This window comes from Sapajus apella, unplaced genomic scaffold, assembly GCF_009761245.1.
Source record: "Sapajus apella isolate SASKATOON/1434 unplaced genomic scaffold, GSC_monkey_1.0 scaffold43, whole genome shotgun sequence".
NCBI lineage: Eukaryota > Metazoa > Chordata > Mammalia > Primates > Cebidae > Sapajus > Sapajus apella.
In genome coordinates this window covers 7,250,543-7,265,239 of record NW_022436983.1, presented here as the reverse complement: position 1 = coordinate 7,265,239, position 14,697 = coordinate 7,250,543, and the positions used below count along the sequence as shown (strand labels likewise).

The window sequence follows — 14,697 nt, the reverse complement described above, 5'->3', positions numbered from 1 at the left end:
AGTCCTGTCCCCGCAGGCCCTGGGTCCAGTGTATGACTTAGGGGTGGACTGTTAATTTTTCACAGCGAGGAGGGAAGAAAGGACGGGAAAGGAGATGGGCCTTATTCCATCTCCTGTTCAGGAATCTGAACAATGAAACAAAGTTATTTAAACTCCTCCAGCTCTTCCCATTCCCCTTCTCTCAATCAGCTGACGTTCAAATACGGAATCGGAGCCAGTGGACCAGCTGGATTTGGGAACACACAGACACACTGTTTAAAATAACATCCACACGTTATTGCAAAAAATGGGAGGAATGGGCTGTGCTTCTGACTGATAGTTTACTTTTTCCTGTTTTATGAATGCTTACAAGTTTACAGGATACCAGAATTGCACAATCACAATCATGACAGAGCATCTGCTCAGTATAAAAACTTTGTTTAGAGAAAAAAAAAAAAAAAAAAAAAAAAAAAAAAAAAAAAACCAATGGCTTTATGGGAAGAGAAGTGCCAGGTTGGATGGTGTGGACAGAACGACCCCTTGAGATCCTTTATTTTGTTCTTTTCAATAGGACCCCACAGATATTTGTGGTATGTCATGAAGACTAGAGATATCTTCTATTTTTAAAATCAGGTATTTAAGTCCAGCTGCTTTTAAAATTAAGATGGTAGAAAATGATTTTTGTTCCCCGTATCTTTCCTCTGAGGCAGAAAGCGAATGTAATATGTAAGTGGCAGCTTTTATTTCTCATACCAGAGGCTCACATAGGATTTCGTTCTGCATGGGGGCTCTTGGTTTCGAAAACGCTTGAGCCTCTAGCACCATCAAACATCCAGCGGCTTCCTCAGTGTCCAGGCTGAGATACCCATATCCTGGGACAAAGCAGCCAATCCGAAGGATATGCATCATTGGGAGGAGGGAAGGCTGCCCCCTTAGCCCCTGCTCCCCATCATCCGAGGGAAGTGGAGGGGGCAAGTCTGGGAGTCACCAAGTCATGGCTGGAGAAGGATTTGGGTAAAGCCAAGTCTAGAGGCTGCCCGTGGCCTACTTTGGGACTATAGACTTCCTGCTTGTGTTCTAAGATGGATGTCTTTGAAATGATTAATCTGGACCAGCGAAAGGCAGTTGCTTACCGCGCGTTATCCAAGTTGAGATTTTCTACTTGATTATGTGGTATACATCAGGCTTTAAAAGATAGACCAAACTAGACCGGAATGTGTACATTTCAACAAATCAACAATTGCAAAAGGCTGCTGCTATTTACTGACATGGCACCGGATCCAAGGACTCCGTGGTCATAAATATTTCCAGATTCCTTTGCATTTTAACAATAACAGAGAACGGTCAGACGGAGACACATGATTACAGCATCTAACATCGATCCAATGGTCCAGTCTCAGTTACAAAGCAGTTTATACAGTTTTGCTCCATTTTCTATGAATTTTGTCTTTCAAATTATCTTTTATAGAATGTAGGTTCGAAAACATGTTTGAAAGGCAAATATTGAGAGGAGCCAGTCCTGGTGAACCGCCTTTCCTTCGGTTACTTTGGCAAGCAGAGAGATCACCATGGATTCTGAATGGGGTGGGCAAGTGTTCCACGGATCATCTTCTCCCACAAGTTCAGGGACAGGGCGCAGAGGAACAGAAACGGTCTTTTTTCAGTGTGTTGGCAGCAGGGTGTAACCCTTCAGCTCTTTAGGGCCTGTGAAAATAAAGAGAAAGGCAGCTGTCGTGTCTCTTACTGGCATTGTGAATAGTAACCCGGTGAGGCCTTGTTCCTCTGGTCCTTTGCTCTAAGTCTTCCAAGTTCTGACACCTGGTGATCATCTCTTGTCCCGATATTCCTCCTCCATGCCTTCATCCTGACATAGAAGGGTCAGACTCCCTGGCTTTTCCAAACATGCTAAGGCCACAGCCGTGTTGTCAACTGTGTCCCTCAGCCTTCCACGTGTGTATCAATTGTCCTCTCCCCGCCGCTCCATCATATATCACCCCCCCCAACACATACAAGAAAAGGTTTTCTCTGTCCATGAGTGTGGATATTCTGAATTCTCAAGGAAGTTTAATAAGGAGAAAAAACTCCTTCCCTTCATCAGTAGTCAAAGGTAGGAGTCTGCGACCACGTGTGTGGGTACATGTGGGGCAAGAGTAAGAGAACTCAACGAAAAAGACCCCATCCGGCCGGGCACAGTGGCTCACACCTGTAATCCCAGCACTTTGGGAGGCCAAGGCGGGTGGATCACCTGAGGTCAGGAGTTCGAGACCGGCCTGACCGACATGGAGCAAATCTGTCTCTACTAAAAATACAAAATTAGCCGGGAGTGGTGGCACATGCCTGTAGTCCCAGCTACTTGGGAGGGTGAGGCAGGAGAATCTCCTTAACCCGGGAGGCAAAGGTTGCGGTGAGCTGAGATGGTGCCATTGCACTCCAGCCTGGGCAACAAGAGCGAAACTCTGTCTCAAAAAAAAAAAAAAAAATGAAAAAAGAAAAGAAAAAGACCCCATACCCAGTGGAACTCCTAGTCAGAATGGGCTGCTAGCTCTGTGACAGGCGGCTTTCTAGAAGCCACCTATCTCTGATGGTTGAGGGCAGGCTGATTAGGTATCATGTTAAAACTTGGTTTGGGTTTTCTTCCAAGTTCAGTTAGTTGGAAAATTAAGATGAGATCAAATGTGGTCAGATCTCAACAGAAGTCAACTTATGAGCCATCTCTGGCTCTGACTCTCTTCTTTTGGAAATTTATAAGGCCTAAGTGGAGACTTGTTCTTCTGGGGAATCTTCAGATATAGTCCTTTTGAAGATTAAGAGGCTTTTTTTTTTTTTTTTTTTTTTTTAAAGAGACAGAGTTTCGCTCTGTCATCAGGCTGGAGTGCAATGATGTAATCTCAGCTCACTGCAACGTCTGCCTCCCTGGTTCAAGCGATTCTCCTACCTCAGCCTCCCAAGCAGCTGGGACTACGGGCACCCACCACCATGCCTGGCTAATTTTTATATTTTTAGTAGAGATGGGGTTTCACCGTGTTAGCCAGGATGATCTCGATCTCCTGACCTCGTGATCTGCCCACCTCAGCCTCCCAAAGTGCTGAGATTACACAGGCATGAGCCACCGTGCCTGGCTGCTTTTTCTTATTTTTAAGAGACAGAGTCTTACTCTGTCACCCACGCTGGGGTGCAGTGGCACAATCATAGCTAACTGTAGCATCAAACTCCTGGGCATAAGTGATCCTCCTGCCTCAGCCTCTCAGAGCACGGGGATTCCAGGTGTGAGCCACTGCACTCAGAGCCCCAAGTAAGGAACTTTTGAACATGACCATTATACAAAAGATCATTTTTTTGAGACAGGGTCTTACTATGTTGCCCTGGCTGGTCTACACGTGCCCAGTGGCTCAGATTGCAGGCACGAGCCGCCACACCCAGCTAATATTAGCAATTTCCATTAGTTCAAAGGTTTGAGCTCTAGACATGATAGCCTTCATTTACCTATCACATGGGCTAAGTTATTTACTTACGAATACCTTCCCGACATTTTCCGCATAACCACCACGATGATTCCACCAATGAAGCCAATGGCTAGTAAGACCCCAACTATAATTCCAACCAGGGTCACTGTTGCCAAACCATCTGAATGAGAGAGAGGAAAGAAGGCATGAGTCCCAGATAAAAAAATATGCCGGTGATAAAATATGTAATATATAAACAAAGCTGCTGCCCTACTGTGCGCAGCAAATAATGCTCATGTTGGTTGAGCACAGAGCATTTCTTCCAAAAGGAGAGAACGTGGGCTAGTCTAATCCTATTTTACTAACAGGAAGATTTCAGGGCCTGCGGATCTACCAATGTAACGCTCACATCGCCTTCACTGTTAATTTTTGGGTGGTGTTTGCGTCTCTTCCAAAGGAGAAAATGTGGCTAGTCTAATCCTGTTTTACGAATGGGAAGATTTCTGGGTCTGAGAATCTACCAACATAATGCTCACATCGCCTTCATTGTTAATTTTTGGGTAGTGTTTGCATAGGGCTATTAAATTGGCCCCTATTTCCATTCTTAGTAACAATAAACTGCGCTATGATATCATTCTCCATATTTGTCATGAAGGGAATGGTCTCATCTGGGATTTGCTTATTTTCAAATACCAGGAATTCCCTTTTCTCTTAAAAAAAAAAAAAAAAAAAAAAACCTTGAAATCTGTTCTCAAAAGGTTTTCTATTCTGTTCTCATTGACTGCAATCCAAAACAGAATGTAATTCACTCAAAACTTAGCTTCAAAGAAATTTTGTAAAAACTCAAGTATGTAGGAGTATTTTGATGCCAAAAATCTAGCCTACCTTTGTCAACTGTTATCTGTGTCTCTCCATCCACTTTCTCTGTAAAGAGAAGATACATTAATGTAGAATTCTTAGAGTTTAATAAGTTAACAATTCACAAAAGATGAATTTAACCAAGTGGAAAGTAGCAAAATATAAACCAAGAGGATGACTTCTTAAATAAATTGGATCAGGGGATTTTTAAGCAAGCCCTGATGTGACACTGTCTTTGTAACTATTATCTAACTTATGAATCCTTATTCACACCAATGGGTTCATAGCACTTTTCTATTTATTAATTCTTTCTCATCGAATTTAGAAAACAGAATAAAGGAAACTGAGCCACAAAGGTCTTAAATTAATGGTCAAGAAGTATCAGAGTTTAAGGTAGCAGAAGAATCCAGAGCTGTGTATTCTTAGTCCAATGTCAGGATCACAGAGAAGGGACAGACTGTGAAGAGGTCTATTACTCATTTTGAGATTAATACTCTACATTGGGAAGATGTGACCAAGACTCTGATTAGTCTCAGTATCTATTTCCTGGGACTTCTTTGGTAGTAAAATCCAGATTTTTACAGGGCAACAAGAGGCCCGGCTAAGGTTCATGAGCGAATACACCCTTTGTGTTCATGACACTGTTATTTTAGGGCTTCTATCTGCAATCAAACCTAGTCCAATAGTTAGTGTGAATATTCATCCTTGTGAGTTTCTTTTGAACAATTTTATGTGATAACCTATTCAAAAATAACAATGTTTTGTTTTTCTCTTTGACCTCTTTATATAACGAGTCCTTAACTCCTCTGTGTGGTGGCTATTTACTAGTTTGCAGATGGAGGAAAAGTCAAGATGCCTTGATTTAAAAAGCAATCGGAGAGAAGTTAATCATCAGTCAAGCCCTGCCCTAAAATCTTAGTTCACAGCTTGCAAAACACCCTAGGTAGCCAGTAGCTTTCCTAATCAATGGTAAAACTAGCCAACCATCATGTAAAAGATGCCTACGTTTTCTCATGGTTGGGTTTGAAAACCATTCCTTTTGGACCAAGGCTCTCCTCAACACAAGGTGCCTCCTCAAGATGGCCCCAGGGTACAGGTCCCGGAAGCCAGCTCTCCCCAGATGAGCTGAGCCCATGGGTTTAGAGCACGTAAGAGCTCATACCCACTGTGGTACCTCAGCATATGGGACACGGCTGGGTTTGGGCTTTCCCAGAACAAAGGTGACATCAAATCAACTCCGCAAATGTCATCGCTAGAAGTCAACTGCCAGCAGAGATAAGTCAATCGTTTGCTTAGCACATCCCACCCCATGGGTGCTGATTCCAGGCTCTTCATATACCATTATCAAAGACACCATTGGTTGAAAATGGTATTCCTGAAAATAAAGTTTGTGGAGGATTTGTTATTAAATCAGAGCTTATTAGTCTCATATTTCCCATCCCCCTCCCAATGACACTGACTGTGATCCTGAGCATGCGTCATACACGTGCACATCATCGTATTTGGGTGTTTCGCAGCAGAACTGAACATCTGCTGCCCTAATAAAATTACCCCTTGAAAACTGAGTGCTACTAATGACATTTTGACTCACATGCGAAAATGTCTTGGGATAATGAGCTATTAAGTAGGAATGTGTCCTCAGTCACAATTTTTGTAACAGGGTGGGCAATTTTGTGACAGGGTGGGGTAATTTTGTGACAGGATGGGGCAGGGGACAGGCAACTGATCATTTTTTTTTTAAAGGAATAGAAGAGAGGTATGAAGTATGATAGAATATTCAACATGGACAGCACACTTTGCTGCTGCTAATTAGCTGTCAACCCATGTTACAAATGAGCAATCCTCCAAAATTTTAAAAAGTATTCCAATGATCACTTATATTGATTGTTCTTTCTTTGCTTAGCTCAACTTGGCTTTCTCTGGTGTTTAAATGTTAATCATTTCTTTAACAGCTTGGAGTGAGGCTCAGGTTTTATCTCAAAGTGCCCCGTCCCCCCCTTTTTTGAGACAGAGCTCTGTTGCCCAGGCTGGAGCTCAGTGGCACGGTCTTGGCTCACTGCAACCTCTGCCTCTCGGGTTCAAGCAATTCTCCTGCCTCAGCCTCCTGAGTAGCTGAGATCACAGGCACCCGCCATCACACCCGGCTAATTTTTGTATTTTTAGTAGAGATGGGGTTTCACCATGTTGGCCAGGCTGGTCTAGAACTCCTGACCTCATGATCTGCCCGTCTCGACCTCCCAAAGTGCTGGAGCTACAGGCGTGAGCCACCACACCTGGCCTCAAAGCCCTTTATAAGGTTTTTTTCCCCCTACACTGTGGCAGAACACATACAGCACAAAATGTACTAAATTAACCATTTTTAAATGTACGGTTCAGTGGTATTAAGTACATTCATATTGTTGTGCAATCATTACCATCATCCACCTCCTGAACCCTTTACATCTTGCAAAACTGAACTCTACCCGCTCAACAGTTTCCCCAGCCCCTGGCGACCACCACACTGTTTTATGTCTCCACAAATCTGACTATTCTAGGGACCTCATGTAAGTGGTGATATACAGTATTTCTTTTCTACTGGTTTATTTCACTTTGAATAATGTCCTTAAGGTTCTTCCATGTCGTATTACGTGTCTGCATTTTCTTCCTTTTCAAGGCTGAATAATATTCCATCAAATACACCACATTTTGCTTATCTGTCCAGCTCTCCATGGCCACTTGAGTTGTTTCTATATTTCAGCTATTGTGAATAATGCTGCTATAAACACGGGAATACAAAAATAAAGCATTTTTTTAAAAATCCTAAAAAGTACCGTAGTTTTTAAAACGAGATTGGTGATTAATCCTGGAAACGTAAAAGGGACGATAAAGAAGGGGTCTTTTTCCTTTTTTTGAGATGGAGTTTCGCTTTTGTTGCCCAAGGGGGCGTGCAATGGTGCAAAATCTCGGCTCACTGCAACGTCTGCCTCCTGGGATCAAGAAATTTTCCTGCCTCAGCCTCCAGAGTAGCTGGGATTACAGGCATGTGCCACCACACCCAGCTAATATTTTTGTATTTTCAGTAGAAACAGGGTTTCACTATGTTGGTCAGGCTGGTCTTGAACTCCTGACCTTAGGTAATCCGCCTGCCTTGGCCTCCCAAAGTGCTGGGATTATAGGTGTGAGCCACCATGCCTGGCCAAGAAGAGCTTTCTAGGTGTTCAGATGTGCAACTGGTTTGGGAAACCATTGGTTTAGACGTGACATTTCTATGTAAGACCTATCTAGACAAAACAATTTACATAACATTTCTCAAGTTAGCACTCATTGAGGTTTTCAGAGGATTACTTCATTTTCTCTTCCACCTTATCCACTATAAAATAAGGCATTTTTTAAAACCCCAAACAACTGAATTTCTCAAGACATCTCTAGAAACAGGAAGTGATCTCTTTCTATTTCTTAAATTGACAATCATTTTTCCTCATTCTCATCAATGATGGTCTAGATAGAAAAATAGCAAAGACTCGAAAAACTCCTCCAAAGCTTTTCTCCAAGGAATTTCACTCACACGGCGGTAGCTGCCAACTGTGAGTCACCAGTACAACCCAGATCCTGGCCAGATGGGTTTAGAAGATTCTTGCACCATGTAAACAGACATGAACTCAATGGAAGGTGGTTAAGTATTCTTACAGAGTACTTACTGGACAACTGCCATGTAAAAGTAAGTAAATGTCAAGGTCTCCAGACTGTGAAGAGGTCTATCAACTCATTTTTGAGATTAATACTCTAGTTTGGGAAGATGTAACCAAGACTCTGATTAGTCTCAACATCTATTTCCTGGGGCTTCTTTGGTAGCAAAATCCAGATTTTTACAAGGCAACGATAGTCCCAGCTAAGGTTCATGAGCGAATACATCCTTTGCGTTCACGACACTGTTATTTTAGGACATCTATCTGTAGTCAAACCTAGTCTAATAGTTACAGTGTGAATATTTGTCATTTTGAGTTTCTTTTGAATAATTTTATACAATGACCTATTTAAAAATAACAATGTTTTGTTTTTCTCTTTGACTTCTTTATATAACGAGTCCTTAACTCCTCTGGGTGGTGACTATTTACTAGTTTGCAGATGGAAAAGTCAAGAATTCGTTATTTATCTATCTATAAATCTATTAAGATTTACAGACGATGGTTGAGTGTTGCATCCTTGGGTGTCCACACAAAGTTCTCCATGTCACATTCTATCAGCCTGGGGTCCGCCATGCAGCATCAGTAGCTACTTAACTCACCCCGTGCAGGTGTTATCAGTAATTATTTCAGGTAGAGAGATATGTTCAGCAACCCACTAAACCAACCGCATCAACTCAAATCCAATTCTGAACCTAACATACAAGGCTTGGTTCAGAAGTCACTCTTGCATCCCAACACGCCCCCTGTTGATTATTACATTTGTCCACGGACTTTGGAATGTGCCGATTCTGCAAAAGTAGATCAGCCTCCATGGAGGTGACTGGTTTTCTTACCCCTGGAGTGACTGGTTGCCACGTCTGAGGTTGTGGTGCGCGGACTTTCTTCTTTGGGGTGGACTGTGCTTTCTGGAGTTGGCAGATCCTCGGGGCCAAGGTCGGTCACACTCATGACACGCGTTGCCACCTATTGCGGGTGTGAATGAGGAAAAACAGGAAACAAAGCCTAATTGTCTTAAAATATATACTCTGCCTTATGAAAGAAAAGGGATTTAAGACAGCATGAAAATATGGAACACACGGTGGCACACCCTGCAAGTAGAGACAAGGAAACGAACAGAAACAATTAGATCTTGAAGAGACAGTTGTACACACATGTTCACCGCAGCTTTATTCACAAGAGCCAAAAAGTGGAAGCAACCCAAATGTCTGCAGACACAAGAATGGATAAACAATACGGTCTATTGATGCAACGGAACATTATTCAGCTTTAAAAAGGAAGAGCATTCTGACACACGTTATAGCACGGATGAACCTTGAGGACATTAGGCTAAGTGAAATAAACCAGTCACAAAAGAAAAGTACTATATGACTCCACTTACATAAGGTACCTACAGGAGTCAAATTCTGAAGTAGAAGACTGGCTGCCAGGGACTGGGGGAAGGGAAGGATGAGGAGTAATTGTTTCATGGGTAGAGTTTCAGATTTACAGGATGAAAAGTCCTGGCGATCCGTTTAATGATGTGAATGTACTTAACATTACCGAATTGCACACTTCAAAATGGTTGCAATGATAAAGTTTATGTTTTTTTTTTTTTACCACAATAAAAACATATGCTAATGAGTACCCCCATGAGCCCAGCATGGTTCCAAGCCCTGGGACTATAACGTGAGTAACATAAATTCTCTGTTCTCTTGAAGCTGGCATCTGGGATGGGGTAGCAGAATGTGAACATTCAGCAGGTAAACAAGTATGAAAGGTAGTTTGACATGGTTTTGAGTGCTTTGGAGGAAATACACGTTAGCCTTGTCTAGACTAGACTGGACTAACCTCTGGAAAACTCTCAGTAAAGGGCCGGATGAGTAAATATTTCAGCTGTAAAGGCCACACAGTCTCTGTTCTAACTAATCAACTCCACTCTTCTAGTTGGAAAGCAGCCAGAGAATTCTCAACTGAATGGACATTGGTGTGCTCCAATGAAACTTCATGTACAAACACAGTGGGTGGGCCAAATCTGGTGGGCAGTTCGCCGACCTCAGGGCCAGCCAGTGACTTCTGATGGAGGTGTGGGTGAGATTACTTTAGGCTGTTTGAGATGGCTTCAAACTTGAGAATTGTAAGAAAAAGTCAGCCATGGAAAGATCTGGGCAGTACTCTAGGCAGAGAAAATAAAAACCTAAGTTGGAACAAGCTTGGTGTGTTCAAAGTCCAGAAAGTCCAAGACGGTAGACATAGAGAAAGTAAGAAGATGCTGGTGCGCAGGTCAGGCAGGCAGGCAGGAACCTCTGCTCTGTTACCAGAGAAATCATAGATTGCCTCAAGGGTGGAGGACGTGGCTCACTGACCTCCTCAATCCCTCCCAATGCTTGGCATCTTGTCTTGTCTATGGCAGGTATGTAACAAGAGTTAATTAAAATTCATCAGGTTAAGAATGTGTTGGTTGACAGGCTAAATAGTCTATAATCATGTGATCTGTGGACTGTGTCTAGTCCATGTTTATTACCAGTCTATAATGGGCAAAAAAACTGAGAAGACATATTTAGAACCCCTTAGAGCAATGACATGGCCACAACACCCAAGAAAACTTTCATTGTATTGAAACTTGGGCTGTAACAGATTGGAAATGTAAAATCCTGACTCCTTACCAATTTGAGAAGCCTTGGCTTCTACTCTGAAACCATCTGTGATCCGCACACCAGCTAAGTGGACGAAATTGGGAAGGACAGTGAGTCCTCAACGTTGTCGATAGATTCTTGGAAACTGCGACTTTAAGGAAAATGACATGCAGCAGGTCCTCAAATAATGTTGTTTCTTTATAAGTCATTTTGCTTCAAGTCACAGGTTTCCAAGAACCTATCAACAGCATTAAGCAAGGACTTCTTCTTTTTTGTTGAGCCACATAACTATACCTTGGTATGGTGGTAAAAATGCTGATTTTATATACAGACATGTTTATCTATAAATCAATATATATCATAACCTTGCAATTTGATCACATGCCTATGGAAAACATTCCTCTCCTCCCAGGACACTGACCAGAGTTGTCAAGCCAGCCATAGAGAGGTCTTCGCCAGCTCTTAGGGTCACCACATCATCTTCGGCACCTGGCATCACAACACTGCCTTCTGTAGCTGGAGTCTCAATGTCATCTTCTGGCTGGCCCGTGCTGGCTGAAGAAGAAAGACTGAGTCAGAGCCTAGGGTGGAAATTGCATAAGCAGGCTGAATTTGCAGGCTACATGCGGAGTATTTTCTTTTTTTTTTTTTTGAGACGGAGTTTCACTCATGTTACCCAGGTTGGAGTGCAATGGCGCGATCTCGGCTCACTGCAACCTCCGCCTCCTGGGTTCAGGCAATTCTCCTGCCTCAGCCTCCTGGGTAGCTGGGATTACAGACACACACCACCATGCCCAGCTAATTTTTTGTATTTTTAGTAGAGACGGGGTTTCACCATGTTGACCAGGATGATCTCGATCTCTTGACCTTGTGATCCACCCGCCTCGGCCTCCCAAAGTGCTGGGATTACAGGCTTGAGCCACCGCGCCCGGCGCGGAGTATTTTCTTTTCCATTTCTTTTAAAAACTTTTGTTTTATTTTGGTCCTTTTTCTGGCTTCCCGCAGTGCCAGAAACCAAACCATCCTTCTTGCAGCAATTCTGACACATACAATACCCTGGTTACCGCCACTACAAAGCAAAGGAAAATGAAAACATCAAAAGGTAGAGCAGCCAGACCCTCCCTGGGGCCCCACCGAGATGGCCTGAACAGGGGACACACATCTTTCCTTTTCGATAAGGAACCAGATTCTTCCTGGTGTCATTTCTATGATGAATTAATATATTCGTCTAGACCTCAACAATTTAAAATTAGAGTCAACGGGAAAGATTTCTAAACATACCCCTTTACAGACTCCATGTAAACTGAGGTCTCCATCTTCTCATTTTTATCTTTTTCCCTACTTTTTCAAATTAATTTTTTTTAAGAGACAGGGTCTCCCTCTGTTGCAGAGGCTGGAGTGCAGTGGCACGATCATAGCTCACTATAACCTCAAACTCCTAGGCTCAAGCAATCCTCCCACCTCAGTCTCCAAAGCAGCGGGAACTACAGGTGCGCACCACCACATCCAACTTCTACCTTTTTAAAATCCAACTCTCTCTCCATTGAATTTTGACACTGCTGTTCGCTTGGACAATTAGAACCACAGGCTCTGACCACAGACCTCATAGATTACATGGAGTTTTACCTCTTACAGGTATTGATCAACTTACGACCTATGCAACTTACGACCGTTCGACTTTACGACCACAATCGCTAGCCATGACTACTCCGCATCTGGCAGCACAAACATTGCCCAGCTGGGCGTACGACAGTGCGGACTAGCTTCCGGCAGCACTACCATCTCCGCGTGCATATAGCCTACTCAACTTAACGACCAAATTGTGTTACAACCGGTCTGTCGGAACCAATCGTGGTGGTAAGTCGAGCACTAGCTGTACTTTATAGTTGGGATTACTGCCTACAGGGGAGGGTCAGTAATATGCTTAGGGATGCCAAGATACCAAGAGAACATTTAATACACCAAAAGCCAACTAGCTGGGTGCAGTGGCTCATGCCTGCAGTTCCAGCACTTTGGGAGGCCAAGGTGGGTGGATCATTTGAGGTCAGGAGTTTGAGACCAGCCTGGCCAACATGGTGAAACCCTGTCTCTATTAAAAACACAAAAATTAGCTGGGTGTGGTGGTGGGCGGCTGTAATCCTAGCTACCCAGGAGGCTGAGGCAGGAAAATTGCTTGAACCCCAGAAGCTTGAACCCCAGAAGCAAAGGTTGCAGCAAGCTGAGATTGCACCACCACACTCCAGCCTGGACTCAATCTCAAAAAAAAAAAAAAAAAAAGCCAAACGAATGAACTGCCCCGTCCCTGGATTTTCTACATTAACATTTGGACAAATGACGTGTCATGCCAATGAAAAAGGTTTCTGGTAAAGTAGGGGATTGGAATGGACTACCACGCTGAATTCTACAATGAGAGACAGCACAGATAACAACAGTGTCCTCTTCGTCAGCTTCTGTGGCAAAGATCCAAACTCCTCATGACCACGCTCAATCATCATCTGTAAATATCACCGAACAACCTCTTCATGCATTAAAAATGTGACTCATTGACCATGGGCTTCTTCCCTGGACTCCAGTGGTTCTGGAAATTCCGTGACTCAATACAGTTGCAAAATAAATAAGCACACACATCCCAGGAGTGAGGGGAGGGAGATGCTTAGAGACTTCTTTCTGTAATTAAAGAGCAGATGGTGTTTGTCTCTGGGCAGCACTCACACTAGCAATCCATTCCTTGCCTTGAGATACCTTATTCTCCCCACTGCTTAGACGGCCCAGCCAGAGGCACAGCTTGTAAATATTTCATTATAGCGTTTTTGATGCCTTGAGTGAGGAAACCTCTGAAGTAAGTTCACTTGTTCTATGAGCCTGCTCTTTGATTGTAGAGTCCTGATCTAGTAGAGATGGCTTTGGATGAGCTACCTAAACATTTACTTTTTATCTGAAGCTGTGGAAGGGGAATTACCAGATAGCAATAACTGAATACCTCCATGCATGCAAATGGTTTGCCTCTCCTTGTGGCCTTTTGCTGGAGTAGGGGTGGAAGTGAGGGTGGGTGATTGGCTCCCACAAGAATGTATGAGTTGTGGTGTAGGCAAACGTTTAATGTATTTATTGAGCTCAATGGGAAACATCCCTTTGCCAGACAAGTAGTCCTTTTTTAAAAACTCACTGGTCAGGCGTGGTGGCTCATGCCTGTCATCCCAGCACTTTGGGAGGCCTAGGTGAGGAGTTCGAGACCAACCTGGTCAACATGGTGAAACCCCATCTCTACTAAAAATACAAAAAAAAAAAAAAAATTAGCCAGGCATGGTGCGGCATACTCCCATACTCTCAGCTACTCAGGAGGCTGAGGCAGGAAAATTCCTTGAACCCAGGAGGTGGAGGTGGCACTGAGCTGAGATTGAGCCATGGTACTCCAGCCTGGGTGACAGAGCGAGACTCCATATCAAAAATAAAATAAAAAATAAATAAAAACTTATTAAGCCTCCCATTTTATTTTCTTCTTCCCCTGGTTTGAACTTAGTTAACAAATCATCAATTTTAAAAATGTTTTCTGGAGTTGCTCAGTAAAATCGCTTACTTACTTGGTGTATCTAACTTAAAACAATCCTTGCTTAAAAAAATCAAGTGGAAAAAAAAAAGAAAAAAGGGAAAAAGAAAGAAAAAAAAATCCAGTGTTCAATGAAGTTAGTTTGAAGTCTTTCATAGACAGCTCAGTTCATTGAAAGTGTAACTTGATAAAAATTCCTTCTTGTTCTTTTCTACCCTTGGTCCGCAGAGCCAAGTACTAAAATCGCTCTGAACGGACAAAAGATGGTTTATGAATGACAGTCGGGATTAAGAAGCGTGTCTTTTGTCTCACTGCCCTGGCATTCTTTCTGCTCCATGGGAAAGCTGAACTTTAACAAGAGATCCCCGATTGTCCCTCTTATTATCTTGGCTGAAGGCTTCCCTGGGTGAAGAGTTCCTATTAGGCCAGCTGCCGAGTTTCCAGCCAGCATCTGAGGTTCTTCTCCTTCCTCCTGAAATTCAAATCACGTACTGATGTCTTCACTTTCCAATCCTCTTTCCCCCAAGACACAGGCGTGCACAGGCACACACACACACACACACACACACAGATGTACATATTCTCCAATCCTC

At 43.1% G+C, this 14,697-nt stretch overlaps 1 protein-coding gene across 1 annotated transcript in view; it reads right to left on the bottom strand.

The window, feature by feature from the left end:
• Window positions 1–446: 446 nt before the first annotated feature.
• PDPN (podoplanin) overlaps window positions 447–14,697 on the bottom strand; it is a 32,849-nt gene continuing 18,598 nt past the window's right edge. The window contains 5 exon segments of the mRNA XM_032300453.1: window positions 447–1,683; window positions 3,492–3,603; window positions 4,308–4,346; window positions 8,779–8,908; window positions 10,979–11,112. Of these exon segments, the coding sequence (XP_032156344.1) occupies window positions 1,677–1,683; window positions 3,492–3,603; window positions 4,308–4,346; window positions 8,779–8,908; window positions 10,979–11,112 (422 nt within the window). The 3' untranslated portion in view covers window positions 447–1,676.